At 49.2% G+C, this 16,724-nt stretch overlaps 1 protein-coding gene and 1 pseudogene across 1 annotated transcript; both read right to left on the minus strand.

The window, feature by feature from the left end:
• Positions 1–812: 812 nt before the first annotated feature.
• LOC115321064 lies at positions 813–9,499 on the minus strand. Its single transcript, XM_040212480.1, has 4 exons — positions 9,425–9,499; positions 8,790–8,939; positions 7,676–7,783; positions 813–950 (listed from the first exon to the last, which is right to left on the minus strand). The coding sequence occupies exons 1-4, from the start codon at positions 9,497–9,499 to the stop codon at positions 813–815; spliced, it is 471 nt and encodes a 156-aa protein (XP_040068414.1).
• Positions 9,500–11,480: 1,981 nt separating this feature from the next.
• On the minus strand, positions 11,481–16,644 carry LOC120841567 (annotated as a pseudogene).
• Positions 16,645–16,724: the final 80 nt, after the last annotated feature.

Here is a 16,724-nt window from a genome sequence, read left to right on the forward strand (position 1 = left end):
CCAGTCCTTCGATGTTTGCCTGACGGTATAAACACAAACATTAAAATTAGAGCAGGTATTGGGCAGGAGATCGAACTCTAGGGAATGCTTTATCAAGCTGGTTCTCCCTACAGCCCGATGTTTACTAACATAGCATAACAAAGCAATTGAACCTTCCCTAGCACGGTTTGGGTACGAGCGCACTGATCTGAGCAGTGCTATGGTCGCACGAGGAGCGGCCTTCGAATCGTCGTCTTCGATTTCCTTGATCGCAAAAAAACAAGAAAACTCGGTTTATGACCCGGAGCTAAAGCGGTACGCTAGAGGCGTGACTATTCGATCTCCTTCCCAGCACGGATGAAAAACCAACGTTTGTTTCCACCCATAAAGAGATGAGAGAGCCCTGCTGCAATGGTGGATCTCTTGCGACGTGAGCCCAAGTTCGCCGTGCTGAAAGTGAACGCAATTCACTGAATATGGTGGTAAAAATGTAGCGACCACCTTGGTCGCGTGGCGCCGTCACGAAACGCTGAAGACGTTATGCTGATCCGCCACTTTTCGGATCCTGAATACTAGCAGGAATGAAGCACGAATCAACTTCTAAATATACTTTTTATATGGGTGATCTTCACACAAGTCGTTTATTCGTTGTATAGCATTATTTCTTGTATACATCGTCCAGTATACATGTCGTCCTCTTGCCAGCGGAAGAGAGGTATACTGAGCGAGTTTCAAATACACCTTAAAACGTGCTCCTTTGAGGTGTTTCCAGTCGCATCAAAACACATACACTGAATGGGGAATCTGCTAATGATGGGAGGACTCCGATGACTCTAGGTGTTGTCGAAGGCATTTCTCGCGGCCGTTGTGAGCGGAAATTTTCCCCTGGCGCAGGTGTTGTTAACGTCGTCATGATGGACGTTGTAAATCAAAATACAAAATGTTGTGTGGGCTTTCAGTATGCTCCTCACCTAAAAGTGAGAAAAAACGAGAAAGAATTTGTGCTGAACGAGCGAATAAATAACGCAGTTTTCTTAAGGTATTTTTGACACCACAAACTTATATTCTTATACAAACAAAAAATAGAAAATGCTTTCCAGACACTACGTTTGAAATCTGAAAGCTCAAATTTGCATTATCGCCCGAATTGATTTTGATTTCAGGTTTGAAGTATCTGTTCGCGTCAATAATGTATATGACTACATGGCGCAGTACTTTTTGTTAAATTCGTTCTAGTCCTGGAAGCGACAGTGTCGTAATCTTTCATTCTCGTGGATCACGCGCACGAGCTTGCTCATACATTTTGAGAAGCGTTTAAGTTTTTGTAGATGTATATGTTATCGTGATAGTGCGCACGTTTTCTGTGTTGCAGCTAGAAAACACCTGTGACCAAGGCACGGTGCAGAAACATTTAGGTGATGAGTCTGTGTCCGACATGGCGACCACATTATGTTCGGCGCACCGAGCGCTTCACTCGCACGGGCATAGATGGCGCCAAGCATAGGATCCCTCTCAAACCGACCGCTCCAGTAGTTTCCCCCAGCGGTGGTCCCGAATTCTCTCGGTCAACACTTTTTGTTGTACCTCACTGCCGCCACCAAGGTCGCCAGAGTCCGTAAATTTGTGTTCTCTCCCTTCTTCCTCTTATTCTGGTTAAGGCTCACCTTCGTGCACGATGGTGGCACCTGTGATCGACACAGCACCAAGCAAAACACGAACCCGGCCACTGGCCGCACACCACCACCCCACCACCACACCGCAAAAAAGCCGAGCAGGCTACGCCACCAACACCTTGGCCACCGAGGAGAGACCTCATACCTCAGCACCCTCCACGGCGGTGCGGAACAAACTACTCCTGGTTCGAGGCTAGCTCCGAACACGATCTGGTCGCTCGCTCCCCGAAAAAATGAGCGGCCTGAGTCATCACCTAAATGTGTTTCTTCCACCGTGGACGAAGGCAAGTTGGAAGAGAGAATGTAGCTGAGATCTGTTCGCGAGTTCAAAGGCGTTGCGTCCTTGGAGTCGCGCGAGGGGCTATACGACGTGCAGATCCCTCTGCTGTTCGAGCACCTCGCTCGTTTCTCTACCCGCCAAACACGCATCCCTTAGTGAAAACTCTTGTTCAAATAGTTTCAGATGATTTATTCCATCCCGTCGTGTCGAGATACAACCTTCCGTCACCACCGCCCGGATCTAGCCTAGCCAAAAACCCCTTTTTCGGCTTATTTATCACCTTGTTCCATCCGCTAGCAACATCAACCTCATGACCGCTTGAGCTCGCTTCTGATAACCACTGATAGCATACCTACCAGTCATGCACCCCTAAGCGTGGCATGACATGTCTATCCTTCATCTGAAACCCTTTTTTTTACACATTCTTAGGATAACAGAGGCCTACATACACAGCATGTAGTACACAAATCATGATACATAGTGGAAGGCACCCGAATGACGAGGAAAATAAACAGTAGTTACAAAAACAGAGTCACTTCACACTCTTTTTTTTCCAACAAATAGGATACATATAGTAGAAGAGACCCGAATAACGGGTAAAATAAACGACAGTTACAAAAACCGCGTCACTTTGCACTTTGAACAACCCGACTGTTTCGTCTCGCTACAGCCCCAAAATGATCAGTCCCGACCCAGTCGGGATAGGGCGTCTGCCGGCACATTTTTGGTCCCCTTCACATTTTCTATCTGTAGACTATACTTTTGCAGGGAAAATGCCCAGCGTGTTAATCGTGCGCTGTTTGGAGGCAATGTTCCTACGTACCGCAATGGATTGTGATCAGAGCGAACTAAAATTTCCAATCTGAACAACCAAGTTTCCAACTGTTCTAGTGCCCACACAATTGCAAATGCTTCTCTCTCGGTTGTTGACCACCTACTCTGTGTACCACTCAACTTTCGGCTCAAGGACGAAACCGGCCCTTCTTTCCCGCCGTCGCTCTTCTGCGATAAGCACGCGGCGGAAGCTCTTTCCGACGCGTCTGTCGACAAAATAAACCTCCGCGTTAAAGATGGGGCTGCAAGTTTCGGCAGTTCCATCAATTTCTTCTTCGCCGTTTCAAAGGCGTCTTTTTCTTTTTCAGCCCATGGGAGTGCATTCGATGCTTCCTTTCTCGTCAACACTGTCAGTGGAAGCACTATCTCTGAATACCCTTCAATATAATCTCCATAATAGTTAATCAATCTTAAGAGACTCCTCAACTGTTTTTTGTTCTCTGGCAGTCTTAAGTTCTGAATCGCGGCAACCCTTTCTGGGTCTAGTGCGTAAAATCCAGAGCCTATTTCATGGCCTAGGTACTTTACTCTGCCTTGCTCGAACCGACATTTCTCCAGGTTGATTGTAAGCCCGGTAGCTTCTAATGTGGCTAGCACCTTGCCAAGCTGTTCCACGTGTTCTTGGCAACTGCTAGAAAAAACTGCGATGTCATCAATGTGTGCGCAGGCATACAGTGCATGAGGTCTTAACACCTCGTTCATTGCTCTTTGGAACGTCGCTGCTGAATGTTTAAGCCCATATGGCATTACAGTCCACGCGTACTGGCCTTGATCAGTTTACGAACGCGGTAGAGTGCTCAGACTTTTTTCTATTTTAATTTGCCAGTACCCTCTGGTTAGGTCCAAGTCCGAGATGAATTGGGCTTTTGCTACGCGCCACAACAGTTCTTTTACGTTTTGCATTGGAAAGACGTCTGTTTCAGTTACCGAGTTTAATGGCCTATAATCTATACACAACCTAACTTTCCCATCTTTCTTGGCGACACATACAACCGGATGTGCAAAAATGGACTCTTTTGGATAGATCAGTCCCCAACCTATCAATTATTGTATCTGATGATCCACTTCTTCTCGAAGTTTCATGGGGACCCGGTAGGGATAGATCCCTTTCATTGTAGCATTTTCGATCAGCGTTATTTTGTGCCGTCCCATCGCGCTCCTTCCTGGCGTATTTGAAAATGCCGCTTTCCGTTTGCCTCTGTCCCTCACTCAAGTTCGTTAGCTGGATACCCGTCTGACTTACCGTGCTACTTTGATTTTCTTTTCCGTCACATGGGGTCTCCTCCAAGCTCCCAAAGTACCGATCTTCAAAAATCACCCCCACAGCGTTTGTTCTTGCATAGTAGGGACGCAACTTATTCGCATGTACCCACTTCCTCTGTCCTCCATTTAGCTCAACAACGTAGCTGTTGTCCCTCTTCCGTTCAACAATCGTTATCGGACCCACCCACCTGGCCTTCATTTTGCTTGTAGCTTCTGTGTTTAACATTAGCACCACTTGTTTTTGGAATGACTTTGGTACTGCCCTTAGGTTGTACTGTGTGGCATATGCCCGTTGCTGCCCCTGTGCCCGTTCGTCTGCTATTTTTCCAAGACTCATCATTTGCCTCCTCGGGTTCAGGAGATATTTTTCTACGCCTTGATTTAACGTCACCGGGAAGGGGGGTCCATTCTTACGTCCAGGATTTTCTAAGAATAGCCAGAGGACCACTAGGGACACGACCATACATTAACTCGAATGGCGACACCCCTGTCGTTTCGCTTGGTACTTCTCGGTATGCCCACAGCAGGCAGGGTACATACCTGTCCCATCCTCTTCCCATGTTCAGCAATTACCTGTCTCAACATTCCCTTGAACGTTTGGTTCCGTGGTTCTACCAAACCATTACTCTCGTGACCGCTTGAGCTCGCTTCTGATAACCACTGATAGCACACCTACCAGTCATGCACGCCTAAGCGTGGCATGGCACCCTTTGCCTCAACGACAACGTAAGATATGTAGATAAATGTGGACACTGCACGCGTCACCGCTGGAAGATAAAGGCCTTTCCTTGGTTGCAAGCGGCGACACCGGATGGCTCCTCAATATGCGGCAAATGTGAGCCTGTCGCGGTCCCGGTTTTGCACGCTTCTCCATGGGAAACATGCTTGAGTTTTTGTAAAGTTGTTTACGGAGTACGCCACATTATGTAAAACTTGGCGCTTGCACTACGCTTGTCACTTAGATACTGTTTCGTCATTGACCCTAGCTTCGTGCCTCAACGGGGGCAGTAATTGTTGTATGAACGGATTGAAGCGAAGAGCTTCTGGCCCGGTGTTCAAGCCAGCGTTCGTCGCGGTCGAAACGTCACAACGGACCGTTCCCAGTGTGTGTGTTTCAGTGGCAGGTCTCAAACACGTTTGAGCAAAGTGAAGCGGTAAAGAAAATTTAGCAGAACCTCGTCAGCAACTCGAAAGCGCGGGGCGCCGTTTGCGTTGCTCAAAGGGCCTATACGACGCGCAAGTTCGTCTGCTCCTTGCACATCGGGTGCGCTTCTGCACCCGCCCAATATGGCCGCGCGCTCTTGTTTCCCCTCGACCTCATCCAATTGACGGCGCACGCTTGACTGCCTCGTAATCGCGCGTTTTCAGGGCGTTCTTTATGTTGCCCTCTGATTGGCTATCCACACCTTGCGTTCCAACGCGCCAAAGAGGCATTTTGGAACGCTTGCTCATCGCGTTCTGGACAATACTGTTTGAATATCGTGTTACACATACCTTCAAAAGATGAACCATAGCCTCCTTTATACTCACAAAGCCTGGCAGTTCGACGATGGAGCCATTAAGTGCCCGGTCGTAGATTTGGAGCGCGAAGATCAGGTAGCACAAAACATAAAAGAGCCATTTTTCGGGGAACCTGTACGTCAGCGCACAGTTTCTCCAGCAGCGAGGACCCGAAACACACTTGTTCGCTCGGGAGAAGTGTGTTTCGGCGTCTCGCAGCAGCCGATCGCCAGTCACATGGCTCCCCTCTCATTCGTTGTCTGCCGCTTCACTTTTTTTCATTTTGGCAGCCGCTTCTCGTGGCGATCTGTCAGGCTTGGTCAGCATAGACCGTTGCAAAAAGAGCTCTCTTGCCGCCGCCATTTTGCGAACCGAGCGACCCCTATCGGCCAGACATTTCTGCCACCCGCCTGAGCTGTGGAAACCCGGTCAGCGTGACTTCCCACCAGCATTGTGCATTCGGAGTTCGCCGACTTTTCTTGGAAGTTTTTGCTTTAATTGACTGTTTAGGATGCTTACCCTTTGTGTGTTATCTTCCACTGTGAGAACCAGGGAATACCAGGGCTCGTGGCCTGCTCGGCCTCCGCAGAACACGAACAAAAAGATCGAACGTCAAGCAGCCCGCGACGCGGGCAGTTCAACGTTTCTTAGGAATTTTAAAGTCCTATACGGTCCGGTTAACTCGCCACGTCTCACCTAATTAGACCCATATGTGAGGTTTCACATAGCGTCATCAACAAGGAGCCACCATGACCAAAAAAATTCACCGTTTTATGCACGTACCGACATGTTTAAATACATCTTGCTTCCTAGATCAATCAAACGTTGGAATCTGCTACCCGGCAACATCTCTTCATTACCTCCAGACGAGTGTCTGTGTGCGGTTGACAGTGGTTGACCTAATTTTACAACGTTTTATGTTTTTTTCTGTCTTATCTAATATTAAATGTCATTCTCTATTACTCCTGAAATAGCACCGACGGGGCTGCAGTTCCTTGATGCAGTCGTTCCGCCATTGTGCAGGGGTTTCGACCTTCTAATAATCGGGGCGTGCGTTTCGGAAGGGGTCTATTGCGATGACTCGTGGTTGCAGACTGTCTTTTGTGCGATGGAGCTGTGACCCCGGCTGAATGCTGCAATCACGCCGGTATTCGAATCGCAACCTCGACGCGAATCCGCTCGTTTTCATCATCGAACGCGCTTGAAACTGCACTGAACAAAAAGCCCCGAAAAGACCTTCCTACAAGTAGCAACATTCTTTGATGCGCTGACTGCGTGACGGTACAGGTGTTAGGAAGCCGGAAGCGAATGGGCGGCGAACAGCAGAGGTTTGAACCGAATGACGCCATTTTGTTCCAGCGGAATTGAATTTGTCATTTGGGTTGGCTGTCGTGACTTCTAAAAGTAGTATCCGACCAGATAATAACCGCTTCGCGATTGCGGTTAAACCGTCTGTGTAAATGAGGCGCAAGTATGACACGCAGCCCACACTGCACGACTCAACAAAGCCAATCAAAGCAGCGCCCAAAATTGCACTGTCACGGCGTTGGTCCTTATTGCGTCTCCGCTGTCACCGGCTACAAACCAATCACTCGCAGCGTAGGCTGAATGACTCTGCGCTTTTAACGCCGAATGTTTTTATGGATCGTTCTCTACGATGCAACTGTCAGGAGAGACCGTCACGAACGAGCGACACGCCGGAAGCTCTACGCAATTATTTTTTTTTTTTTTTTTTTTTATGCAAACCAAGTTTTCTTTTTTTTTTTTTTTGATAAATTCACCGGGGAAAGATAAAGAAAAACTTAAAATTACTGTAAAAAAAAAAAGAAAAAGATAATAAAAATAGTGCCTTTCTGGGGTTTGTGCAGGGCACAGTATGCGCCCCTAGTCTTTGTCAGCACGATAAATCTAGCGTAATTTTTCATCCGCGTGATTGGTTTGGCCGCTGGCAGCAGACGCGCAAAAGCGAACAGCGCCATGACGCCGCACTTTTGGACCTGCTTGATTATGTAGCACTTAGATTAAAACAAAGTATAGCAAAAAAAAAAAAAGAAAACTCATTTTAAATGCATGTTGACCCTATATTTCACCCAAACAATCCGGCCGTACGTTTTGTTATCAACGTTGTTACTCTCGCGGTTCATACCTTTGTGGCAATCGTGGTCGGGTTATCGAATCCGTAGAAGTTCGACCTGACGACGCTGTATAAAGCCATTGCCGTGGGGTCGAGCACTGGCGATGTGTTGCATATATCCTAGAAAGATAAAAGCGTAGCAGTTAGTACTGACGCGGAACGATAGCTTAGCTCGAGCATGGGCAGCTCCGTGCAAACTAATTGATAATCGTTCTACTTCTCAGAGCGATCGGCATTCCACTCTGCACGTGCATGAAGTGTATTTTTGTTTTGTAGCGTTAGCTACACTGGCCGAGGTTGAGCAGTTTCGCGTGTCTCCCAAAGAGCCGTGCTGCGCATGCGCGAGAAGCAGTGACGTCAAACGGCGGACAACAGGCGCGCCGGAGCCGCCGCCGACGCGCGCTTTTTTCCGCCGTCGCAAAGCGCTCCTCGCCGGTCTGCGACTTCCAGAGGAGTGACGTCATAGCCGCGGCAGACGCACTGGCGCCACCACGTGCCCAGCTGTGCGCCTCCCTTACGCAGTAGCCATATCTAACGCTGCACCGGAGCCGTTTGATAGCACCTCTAATTTTGTGTGCATAAGCTGACGCTAAGTATATCCTAGCATAGCCGAGCTAAGCCACCGCGAATTTTGCATTATTTTTTGGGAAGGCACAACATTAAAGAAAGAGTACTAGAATATGTAAAGCAAGTTTTCTCGGAATAATTTCTACAGTTACAGAGTTCGTTAGGTGCAGACAGACGCTTAATTTAGTATACAAACTACTAAACATAATACAATTTTCTTTTCTTTAGATATTTGTCTTAGCTAGCAGGACCATACAAGCCAGTGATTTGTAAAGGCTCTTACCAACGATTGCGTTTGAGAGCGTTTGAGTGCGCTTGGCTGCGTTGCGGCTGCGAGAAACCGGAACCTCTCTGCTACATATGTCGCGTGCCAAGCTACTCCTTGAGTTGGATTCCGCGCTTCATGCGAAGCACAGATGTGCTGCCGGTGACTCGCTTCCGTTCCTTGACGCTGCGCAGTCAAACGAACTCAAGCGCAAATGTTCGTTTGGGCCTTAAGACGTATTTAAAATAGTTTGTTCATGGGAGGCAAGCTGCTACAGATAAAGCAGTAGCTCACTTTTTGTACGGCCACAGAGGAAAGATTCTTTACTGGGTCCCCTGGTTTTTCCAACAGTGCACCGTCCGACCCTTTGAAAACACTCGCAGTGAGCATGGCGCAAAACTTGAACTTGCTCACATCCCCGCTAAGACTCGCTAAGGACTTGTCCTGAAAGTGAAAGTACGTGGCGTCAAAGCAAGAGAGCACAGAAAAGAGACGGGGGGAGGGAGAGGGGCGGGTCGCCCCCCTTCCCTCTACACGCACACGCACCGAACGGAGTCAACAACTATAGTTCTCGCGCTGAACTCGATCAGCTGGCGCAGACACATGCATAAGAACACAAGGAATGCCGTCATCCAACGCTTCTCAAAAAGGTTGTTTGGGCCCACGTGTTCCTGGTATTGCTCGCGCACGGACTTGGGATGAAACGAAGGATAGTAACGATTGCGAGAAAGGGTATAAGTGCTTGAATCTAATTCATGCGGAAAACCGCCTCAATAAAAACAAAACAAAAACATATACGTTTTATTTTTGGGTCAAAAATAGACACTTCAAACGGAAACGTTTAGCGGTACGCAATACCTTCCAGTTGCATTGCGAACTCTCAATTGACGGCGCAGTTTAATGGATCAGAAATGAAATGTTTCCTGTACCAGATCATCTTTCGGGTTGGGAAGCGTGGCTACTTTTGGAGTTATATTTTCAGCCTCGAGCGGGGTAACGTGCATTACGACAAAGGTTGCATTCTGTATTCTGAAATAAAAAAGAGAAAATTATAAACTTTGTTGCAGGTCAGACGGTTCGCTCGCTTACCAGCGCAGCGTGGGATGCCGCTGCACCTCGGCAATTTTAACGCGTGTATATGTACAGTAATGAGGCGGGAAGGTGGCTCATATGTTCATCAGTACGACCTTCTCAATTCAAAAGTCGTCGAAAGCAAGCGAGCGAAATTGTAGCCGTTAAACGTTAGATTCTTTCGCATTTTTATTTTTGATTTGCGGACGAAATGATGCAAAATCGATCGATTGATCGGCGTTTCACGGCAGGAGAGCTACAAGGACCGAAATGTACCAAGTAGCTCCAATATTGCTAGAAACGTAAGGAGAGACAGATGCATGACATAGCTGTTGGTGTAATAAGGCCATGAGAATTACCGCGAGTTTCGCACATACATAAAATGCGAAATTGCTACGAGCGTGTATGGTGAAAAAGCAGCCTGACCATACTGTTCCAAGGAGTGATTCAAGTTGTCTATAATAGAAGGAACAGAGTTGGTAAAAAAAAAAAAAAAGAGTATAAGAATGGCAGTGCCTCTCTCGCTTTCGCTCCTCGCTTTTCGTCGTGCTTTGACAGTGCCTGCACACGCGAGGCCCATGAGACGCCAAAGCGTTATCTAACTGGAACTCGTCCCTGCCGTTCTCATCCTGGCCGTGACTATACGGAGAGAAACAAAGGGAGAGGAGGAGAGGAGAGCGCGGAGGAACATCTGAGCGCCGAGCTCTGCGACGAACGGCTAGGGGGTAGGTGCGAAGGCTGGCTGTCTTCGTCACTACTCACGTTTCGAACGCGTTCGAACGCTGAACGCTGGCGTCCGGCGTTCGAACGCGAGACACTGCGCGAACTGCCGGCGTAGGCTAAAGGCATTTAAGACTTCTTACGGTTATGCAAGCGAAAGCATTCCTACACGCAGCGCATTTTTACAAGCAGCGCGCCACATCTTCCTCTTTCACAAGTCGCCCCGGCGGTGACATCCAGCTCCACCACCTCGCAGGCTCGGCGAACCCCGCCGGCTCCACGCCTTCCGCGACGATGAATCTGCGTTGCTGTGCTCTTCTTTGTGTTTTATTTCTGAGCCGCGTCCGCTTAGACCTTGAGCGCCCCGATGGCTTCCGTTACGAAGAAAGTGCGTTGCTGTGCTTTGGGTCAATGGGAATTTAACTGCCGTTTCGCTGCTCCAGATGGTTACAGACACGCTGGCTTCGCTCCGTGGGACAGTTGATGCTTTCGCCTTAAAAAAAAAAAAAAATCTTTCTGTTCTTTGCGTGTTTTTTTTTTTTAATCGTAATGAAACATTTATTGCCTTTTATACGAACGGAAAAACTCGAGAGACCGGGAAAGAAAATATTGTCAACGTTTATGTGAATGCTCTTCTATATACAACCACCCAGCGCTTATCGTGCACTTGAGCGAAAAATGCCGACCCACTGGGGCTGTGGACGCGTCCGCGGACATCTGATATTTCGCCCAAGAGACATTCTGCGTGTGTCGAGAATGTGTGCTCACAGCCCAGAAGGAAATGATGGCAGCTTTGAGAGCGCGATTCCTGGAATGCTCTTTCCACTTAGCTTCACACTTAGTGCGACCGCAATATTAGGCTACGATCCAAAAAAAGCCATTCAAGCAGCGCCAAAAAAAAAAAAAAAGTTATATATCCCGGTGGCGCTATTATTGCGGCTATCAACGTCTGAACCTTCCGCGCGCAGTGGAGGAGGAGGAGGAATAGACTTTATTATAACTTGAGCAGACGAAAGCTTGTGGGTCGTCCCCAGGTGGGTGGCTGCCTCAGTCCAGGATGCCATGGTCCCGCGCTGCCAGTCTGGCCCTGTTCACCAGTCGGGACTGGTCCTCAGGTTTTGAGCTGGTCAGCTGGTCCTCCCACTGCTCCGCGGTTGGTCGGGAAATGGGGGGTATGGAGGTGTTGTGCTTGCACTCCCATACCATATGGTAGAGAGTGTTAGGCACTCGACAGTTTTTACAGTCGTAGTCATATTGAGTTGGGTACATTGCGTGAAATAATGTGCCGTGCGGGAAAGTGTTAGTTTGTAGCTGTCTAAGTGTCACGGCGTCCTCTCTGGATATTGTAGGGTGTGGGGGAGGGTAGGTTCTCCTTCCTAGTCTGTAATGCGCTAGAATGTCGGTGCATCTTTTTGGAACGCCCTCGTCTGTATCCGCTGGAACACGGTCGCCCAGCGAGGTAGCCCGGAGAGAGTGTTCTCGGGCAGCGGCATGCGCCGCTAGATTACCCGCTAGGGTTTCATGTCCTGGGGTCCAGACTATGACCACTCGGGGGGATCTTCGATTTTTTTTAACGTTTCGAGGGCCAGTCGTGATATTCGGCCTAGTTGGTAATTTCTGCAGGCGGCTTATGAGTCTGTTATTACCGTGAGGAGTTCCTTGCCTGTCGTCGCCGCAAGAGCGATTGCTGTCTCCTCTGCTGAGTCCGTGTCTGGGGTCCTCACGGAGGCCGCCGCGATTTCTTCTCCCTTGTTGTTTACCACGCTAATCGCGTGTGCTTTCTTTCCCTTGTATTTCGCTGCGTCTGTGTACCGCACGCGGTCATCGTCTCTCTCGTAGGTCTTTCTCAGTGCTCTCACTCTTGCCATTCGTCGTTCTTTGTTGTGTTCTGGATGCATGTTGCGAGGAATGGATGCAACTGTGATATTGTCTCTTAGTTGTAATGGAATCCTTTGCTTACTTCTTGACTCGTCTTCGATTGCGTAGCCCAGTCTTCTTAAGGTGTCCCTGCCCGTCCTGGTGAGCTTAAGTCTTTCAACCTGGCTCACCTTGTGTGTTTCTGCCAGCTCTTCCCATGTGTTATGTATACCCAATCGGAGTAGTTTCTCTGTGGAGGTTGTTGGGGAAAGCCCCAAGGCCAGTTTGTATGTCTTGCGAATGAGTGTGTTAATCTTCTCGCGCTCGCTGTTTTTGAGCCCCAGATACGGGGTCCCGTACGTTATTCTGCTGATGACGAGTGCTTGAATGATTCTCAAAGTGTCTTGCTCCTTGAGGCCGTGGTTTCTGTTTGTTACCCGTTTTAATAGGTGCGTAACTTGTGTGACTGTTTCTTGGAGTTTTTGCACTGTGGCGATCCCTGCACCATCCTTCTGAAATACTACTCCCAGGACACGGAGCACGTCGACTTGTGGGATGTTATCTTCGTGTAGGGTTAGTACGGGGTCTGGTGTTTCCGGTGGAGGACGACCTCTCGCCCTCTTTTTTAGCACCAAAAGTTGCGATTTATCCGGAGCGCACGAGAGACCACAATCTTTCAAATATCTCTCGGTCCTGTTCACCGCTTCTTGCAGAGCGTCTTGCTGCATTCCTGCCGACCCCGACGTCGTCCATATGGTAAGGTCGTCCGCGTAGATTGCATGGCTGAGACCTTTAATGTCTTTTAGAAGGAGCGGTAGACCCCTCATTGCAATATTGAAAAGCAACGGTGAGATCACCGATCCCTGAGGGGTTCCCTTTTGTGGAGCCTTGATCTGTTCGGTCCTTAGGTTTCCCAGGCCTATGGTCGCTGTCCGGTCTGTGAGAAAGTCACGGACGAAATTGTAAGTCTTTTGGCCGCAGTTTGTCCTTTGTAAGCTGTCTAGCACCGCACTGTGGGAGATGTTGTCAAACGCCCCTTTGACGTCCAATGCTAGAATTGCGCTCTTGTGCTGCCTGCTGAGGTTGTCTATTACATCCTCTTTGAGTTGAAGAAGGATGTCTTGGGTCGATAGAAGAGGTCTGAATCCAAACATCGTGTTAGGGAGGAATTCGTTCTCCTCGAGATACGGGGATAGTCTGTTGTGTACCATGTGCTCGAATAGCTTCCCCACACACGATGTGAGGGATATTGGTCTCAGGTTCTGCACAGTGATCGGTTTGCCCGGTTTTGGGATCATTGTCACATCCGCGTGTTTCCAGCATGCCGGTATCTTCCCGGTCTCCCAGCTCTCATTGATGTGCTTAAGGAGACACTCCGTGGCTCTGTCGTCCAGGTTACGGAGCGTCTTGTTGTTAACTCTGTCCCTTCCTGGGGTCGTGTTTCTCGTCAAGTTCCTGAGCGCCGCCACTATCTCTGCCCTGCTGAAGGGTTGATCCAACTCTGGGTTAGATTTTTCCTCGTAGTCCAGGTGAGTGATCGTCGTCGTCTGTTGTTGTTGGTTGCCAATGTATTTTTCAGTGATGGCTTGGAGCACGTCTTCCTCTGAACCCTGATAGTTGTGGATGAGGCGTTGAATATGTTGGCACGTGACCTTCTTTGACTCCGTCTTTGCCAGCAGCGACCTAAGTATTGCCCATGTTTTGCGATTGCTCAGGGTACCCTGTAGCCGGTCGCATAGCTGATTCCAGTTTTGTATTCCGAGTTTCTCTGCGTACTCCTCAGCTTCCCTGGTCAACAGGGCAATGCGGACCTTGAGCTTGCGGTTTCTCTTTTGTTTCTTCCATCTTTTTAGGAGGCCCTGTCGGGCCTCCCAGAGGTGGAGTAAGTGCGGGTCAACTTCGGGGTTGTCCGAAGTGAGTTGTATCGTCTTGGTGTGCTTGGTTACCTCTTCCATCACTTGCCTGGTCCATTCTTCAATATCGTCCATGTCCGCTGGGTGTTCCACCTTTCGGAACGCGGTCCAGTCCGTGATCTTCGCTTGTCCCGTTCTCAATGGAGTCTTGTTGTGTCGGAGTTCGGTTTGAATTATATAGTGATCGCTTCCTAGGGTTTCTTCCAGCCTCGTCCATTCAATTTGCCGTATGCCCTTCGAGAAAGTTAAGTCGGGGCTTGTGTCCCTGGAGATGCTGTTTCCAATCCTGGTTGGACACTGAGGGTCGTTCCACAGCGTCAGTTGGTGGTGCTGAGCCGCGTTGTGCACATCCGTGCCCTTCTTGTTGGTTTTGTGGTATCCCCACGCTACATGCGGTGCGTTGAAGTCCCCAACTACGAGTATCTTCTGCCCTTTGGTAACTTTCTTTACCTCCCTCAGGAGCTTGTCCAAGTCCCTTAGGTTGTCCGAGGGCGGGCTGTAAACATTCAGGATAAATAGACTCTGTAATGTCTTCTTTTGTGGTATCATCTCTATCAAAGTGTGCTCAATTCTGTGGCTGATTTGGTGTTGTTGTGCTGTGTGGTGCTTCTTGGTGAGGATGGCTGTCCGGTTTCTTCCTTCGGCTATGTGTGTCTCGTAGCCCCGTATCTTTATGGTGTCTGTTTCTGTTTCTTGTAGCGCGATGATATCCGGTTGATGAAGGCTGATAAATTGTAGTAGATTTTGTCTTTTCCGGTTAATCGATCGGCAATTCCACTGCCAGATTTTGAGGATTTGGGCCGCGTCTTTCTTTCCCGTCTCTTTACTCTCCATTGTGGGTTCTGATCGTTTCTTCTGTCAGCGCATCCCCTCCTGGCGACGTTTTCGGCTTCTTTCGGGCTTGTTCCCTTTCCTTCTCAAGGTCGGAAATACGTTGGTTGAGCTCATCACCCATCTTGCCCATCTGGGCATTGAGGGTCTCCCCCATTCGATCAATCTTGGCGTTGAGGGTCGTACTCATTTGGATGATGGTTGGATTAACGTTTTCAAAGACCTTATTCACGGTTTCCATCATTTTGTTCATTTTATGTTCAACTGCTTTTGTCATCTGGCTCATTGTCTGATCAATCTTCTGATCGATCCTCTCATCTAATTTGTTCATGTGATATTCCATTTTTTGTTCGAGGTCCTCCGGCAGAGGTGTCGGAGCTCGCGGTGGTATTTGCGGCAGTTGTTGCTGCTGTTTCTGCATCTGCTCTATAAACTGTTGCAGTTTCTGCTCAAGGGCCTGTTCCCTAGCCTTCGCTTTTTTTTTCGTTGTTTTCTAAGCGCCAGATTAGCTCCGCGTTCTGTTTCTTAAGTGTGTCTATGGTCTGCTCGAAATGCGCGTTACTTGAATCCTGCTGCGTGACCGGCAGTGGGGGAAAGGGGTCTGGAGCATTGGGAGAATGGGACCCCAGCTGGGGCCAGCTCACCACTCTGTCCTGCGGCAATGACGTCCGTTGCTGCTGCTCGAAAGGGTGGTCGTTTGCAACTCCCGTCCAAGCGGCTTGTTTACTTTGCGATTTGCTTCTTTCCCTCACGTGTAACGGTGGGGGACTTGGTTTGAGTCGTTTCTGGCATTCCTTGCTTGCCGTTTCGTGGGGTTGGTAGCACAGCTTGCACTTAGGCTGACACTCGTGATTGTCTTGAGGAGTTTCCGCTCCGCATCGGTTGCACCTGTTTGTGTCCGGGTTGGGGCAGACGTCCTGTCTGTGGCCGACATTCCCGCAGGCTCTGCAGTACTGCACGGATCTGCGGTGGGGCCGGCATCGGGTGAACACGCTACCCGCTTTCACGTAGAATGGCACGTGCGGTCCCTCAAACGTCAGTAGCGCCGAGCTGGATTTTCCGAGCATTCTTGCGTGCAGAATGCTGTAGCCGTTGACTGAGATAAGTTCTTTAAGTTCCTCTTCTGTTGTTCCTGCTTCTATTCCGTGCACCACTCCTCGTACGGTGCCCGGGAGCGGTTTTAGGTAAGGCATGAGTTCGTACAAGGCCGCGCCTAGCTGTATCTGGGTGATCATGCTCAGCTTCATGGCGTAGTCCTCGTCCGCAGTACTTGCGATGATCAAGTTCTGAGCCCATTGCGTCTGGATCGTCACATTCGAGTAGAAGTCTTTGAATGGAAAACCGCCTGCTGTGGCGATGCCTTGCGTGAGGCTTTTATCAGACCACGAAGAAAGCTTGAGGCCCGTTCTTGGTCTGTATACTACCTTGTATTTATCCTCTGGTAATGGTGGCAACATGCGTTTCCTTGGTGGCGTGTTGTTGCCTCCGCGGGTTCTTCCGTCCCCGCGTCGCTGTTGCTGCAGTTGGTTGTTGGTCGGTTGCATCTTTGGGTTGGTCAGCCCACTCGTCTCTTCTTTTAGATTCTGGGCGCTGTTCGCCTTGCTGTTTACTTTTATGCGGTTCTCATCCGCTATTTTCTGGCTTTTTCTTTCTTTGAGAACTTCGTACCACGGGCCAGGCTGGCTCAGCGTCCTGCCGCTGTTTTCATCGAACTCCATGTGCGTGCCGCTCGTTCTGGTACTCGCGCTGTTCTCCATGTCTATCTCGTTGTTCATTCCCTGCTTTGTTACTTGCGTATGTATCATGCTTGTGGGGCCCGAAGGCCCGCGCGCAAAGC

Source organism: Ixodes scapularis, unplaced genomic scaffold (assembly GCF_016920785.2).
Source record: "Ixodes scapularis isolate PalLabHiFi unplaced genomic scaffold, ASM1692078v2 ptg000972l_1__unscaffolded, whole genome shotgun sequence".
NCBI lineage: Eukaryota > Metazoa > Arthropoda > Arachnida > Ixodida > Ixodidae > Ixodes > Ixodes scapularis.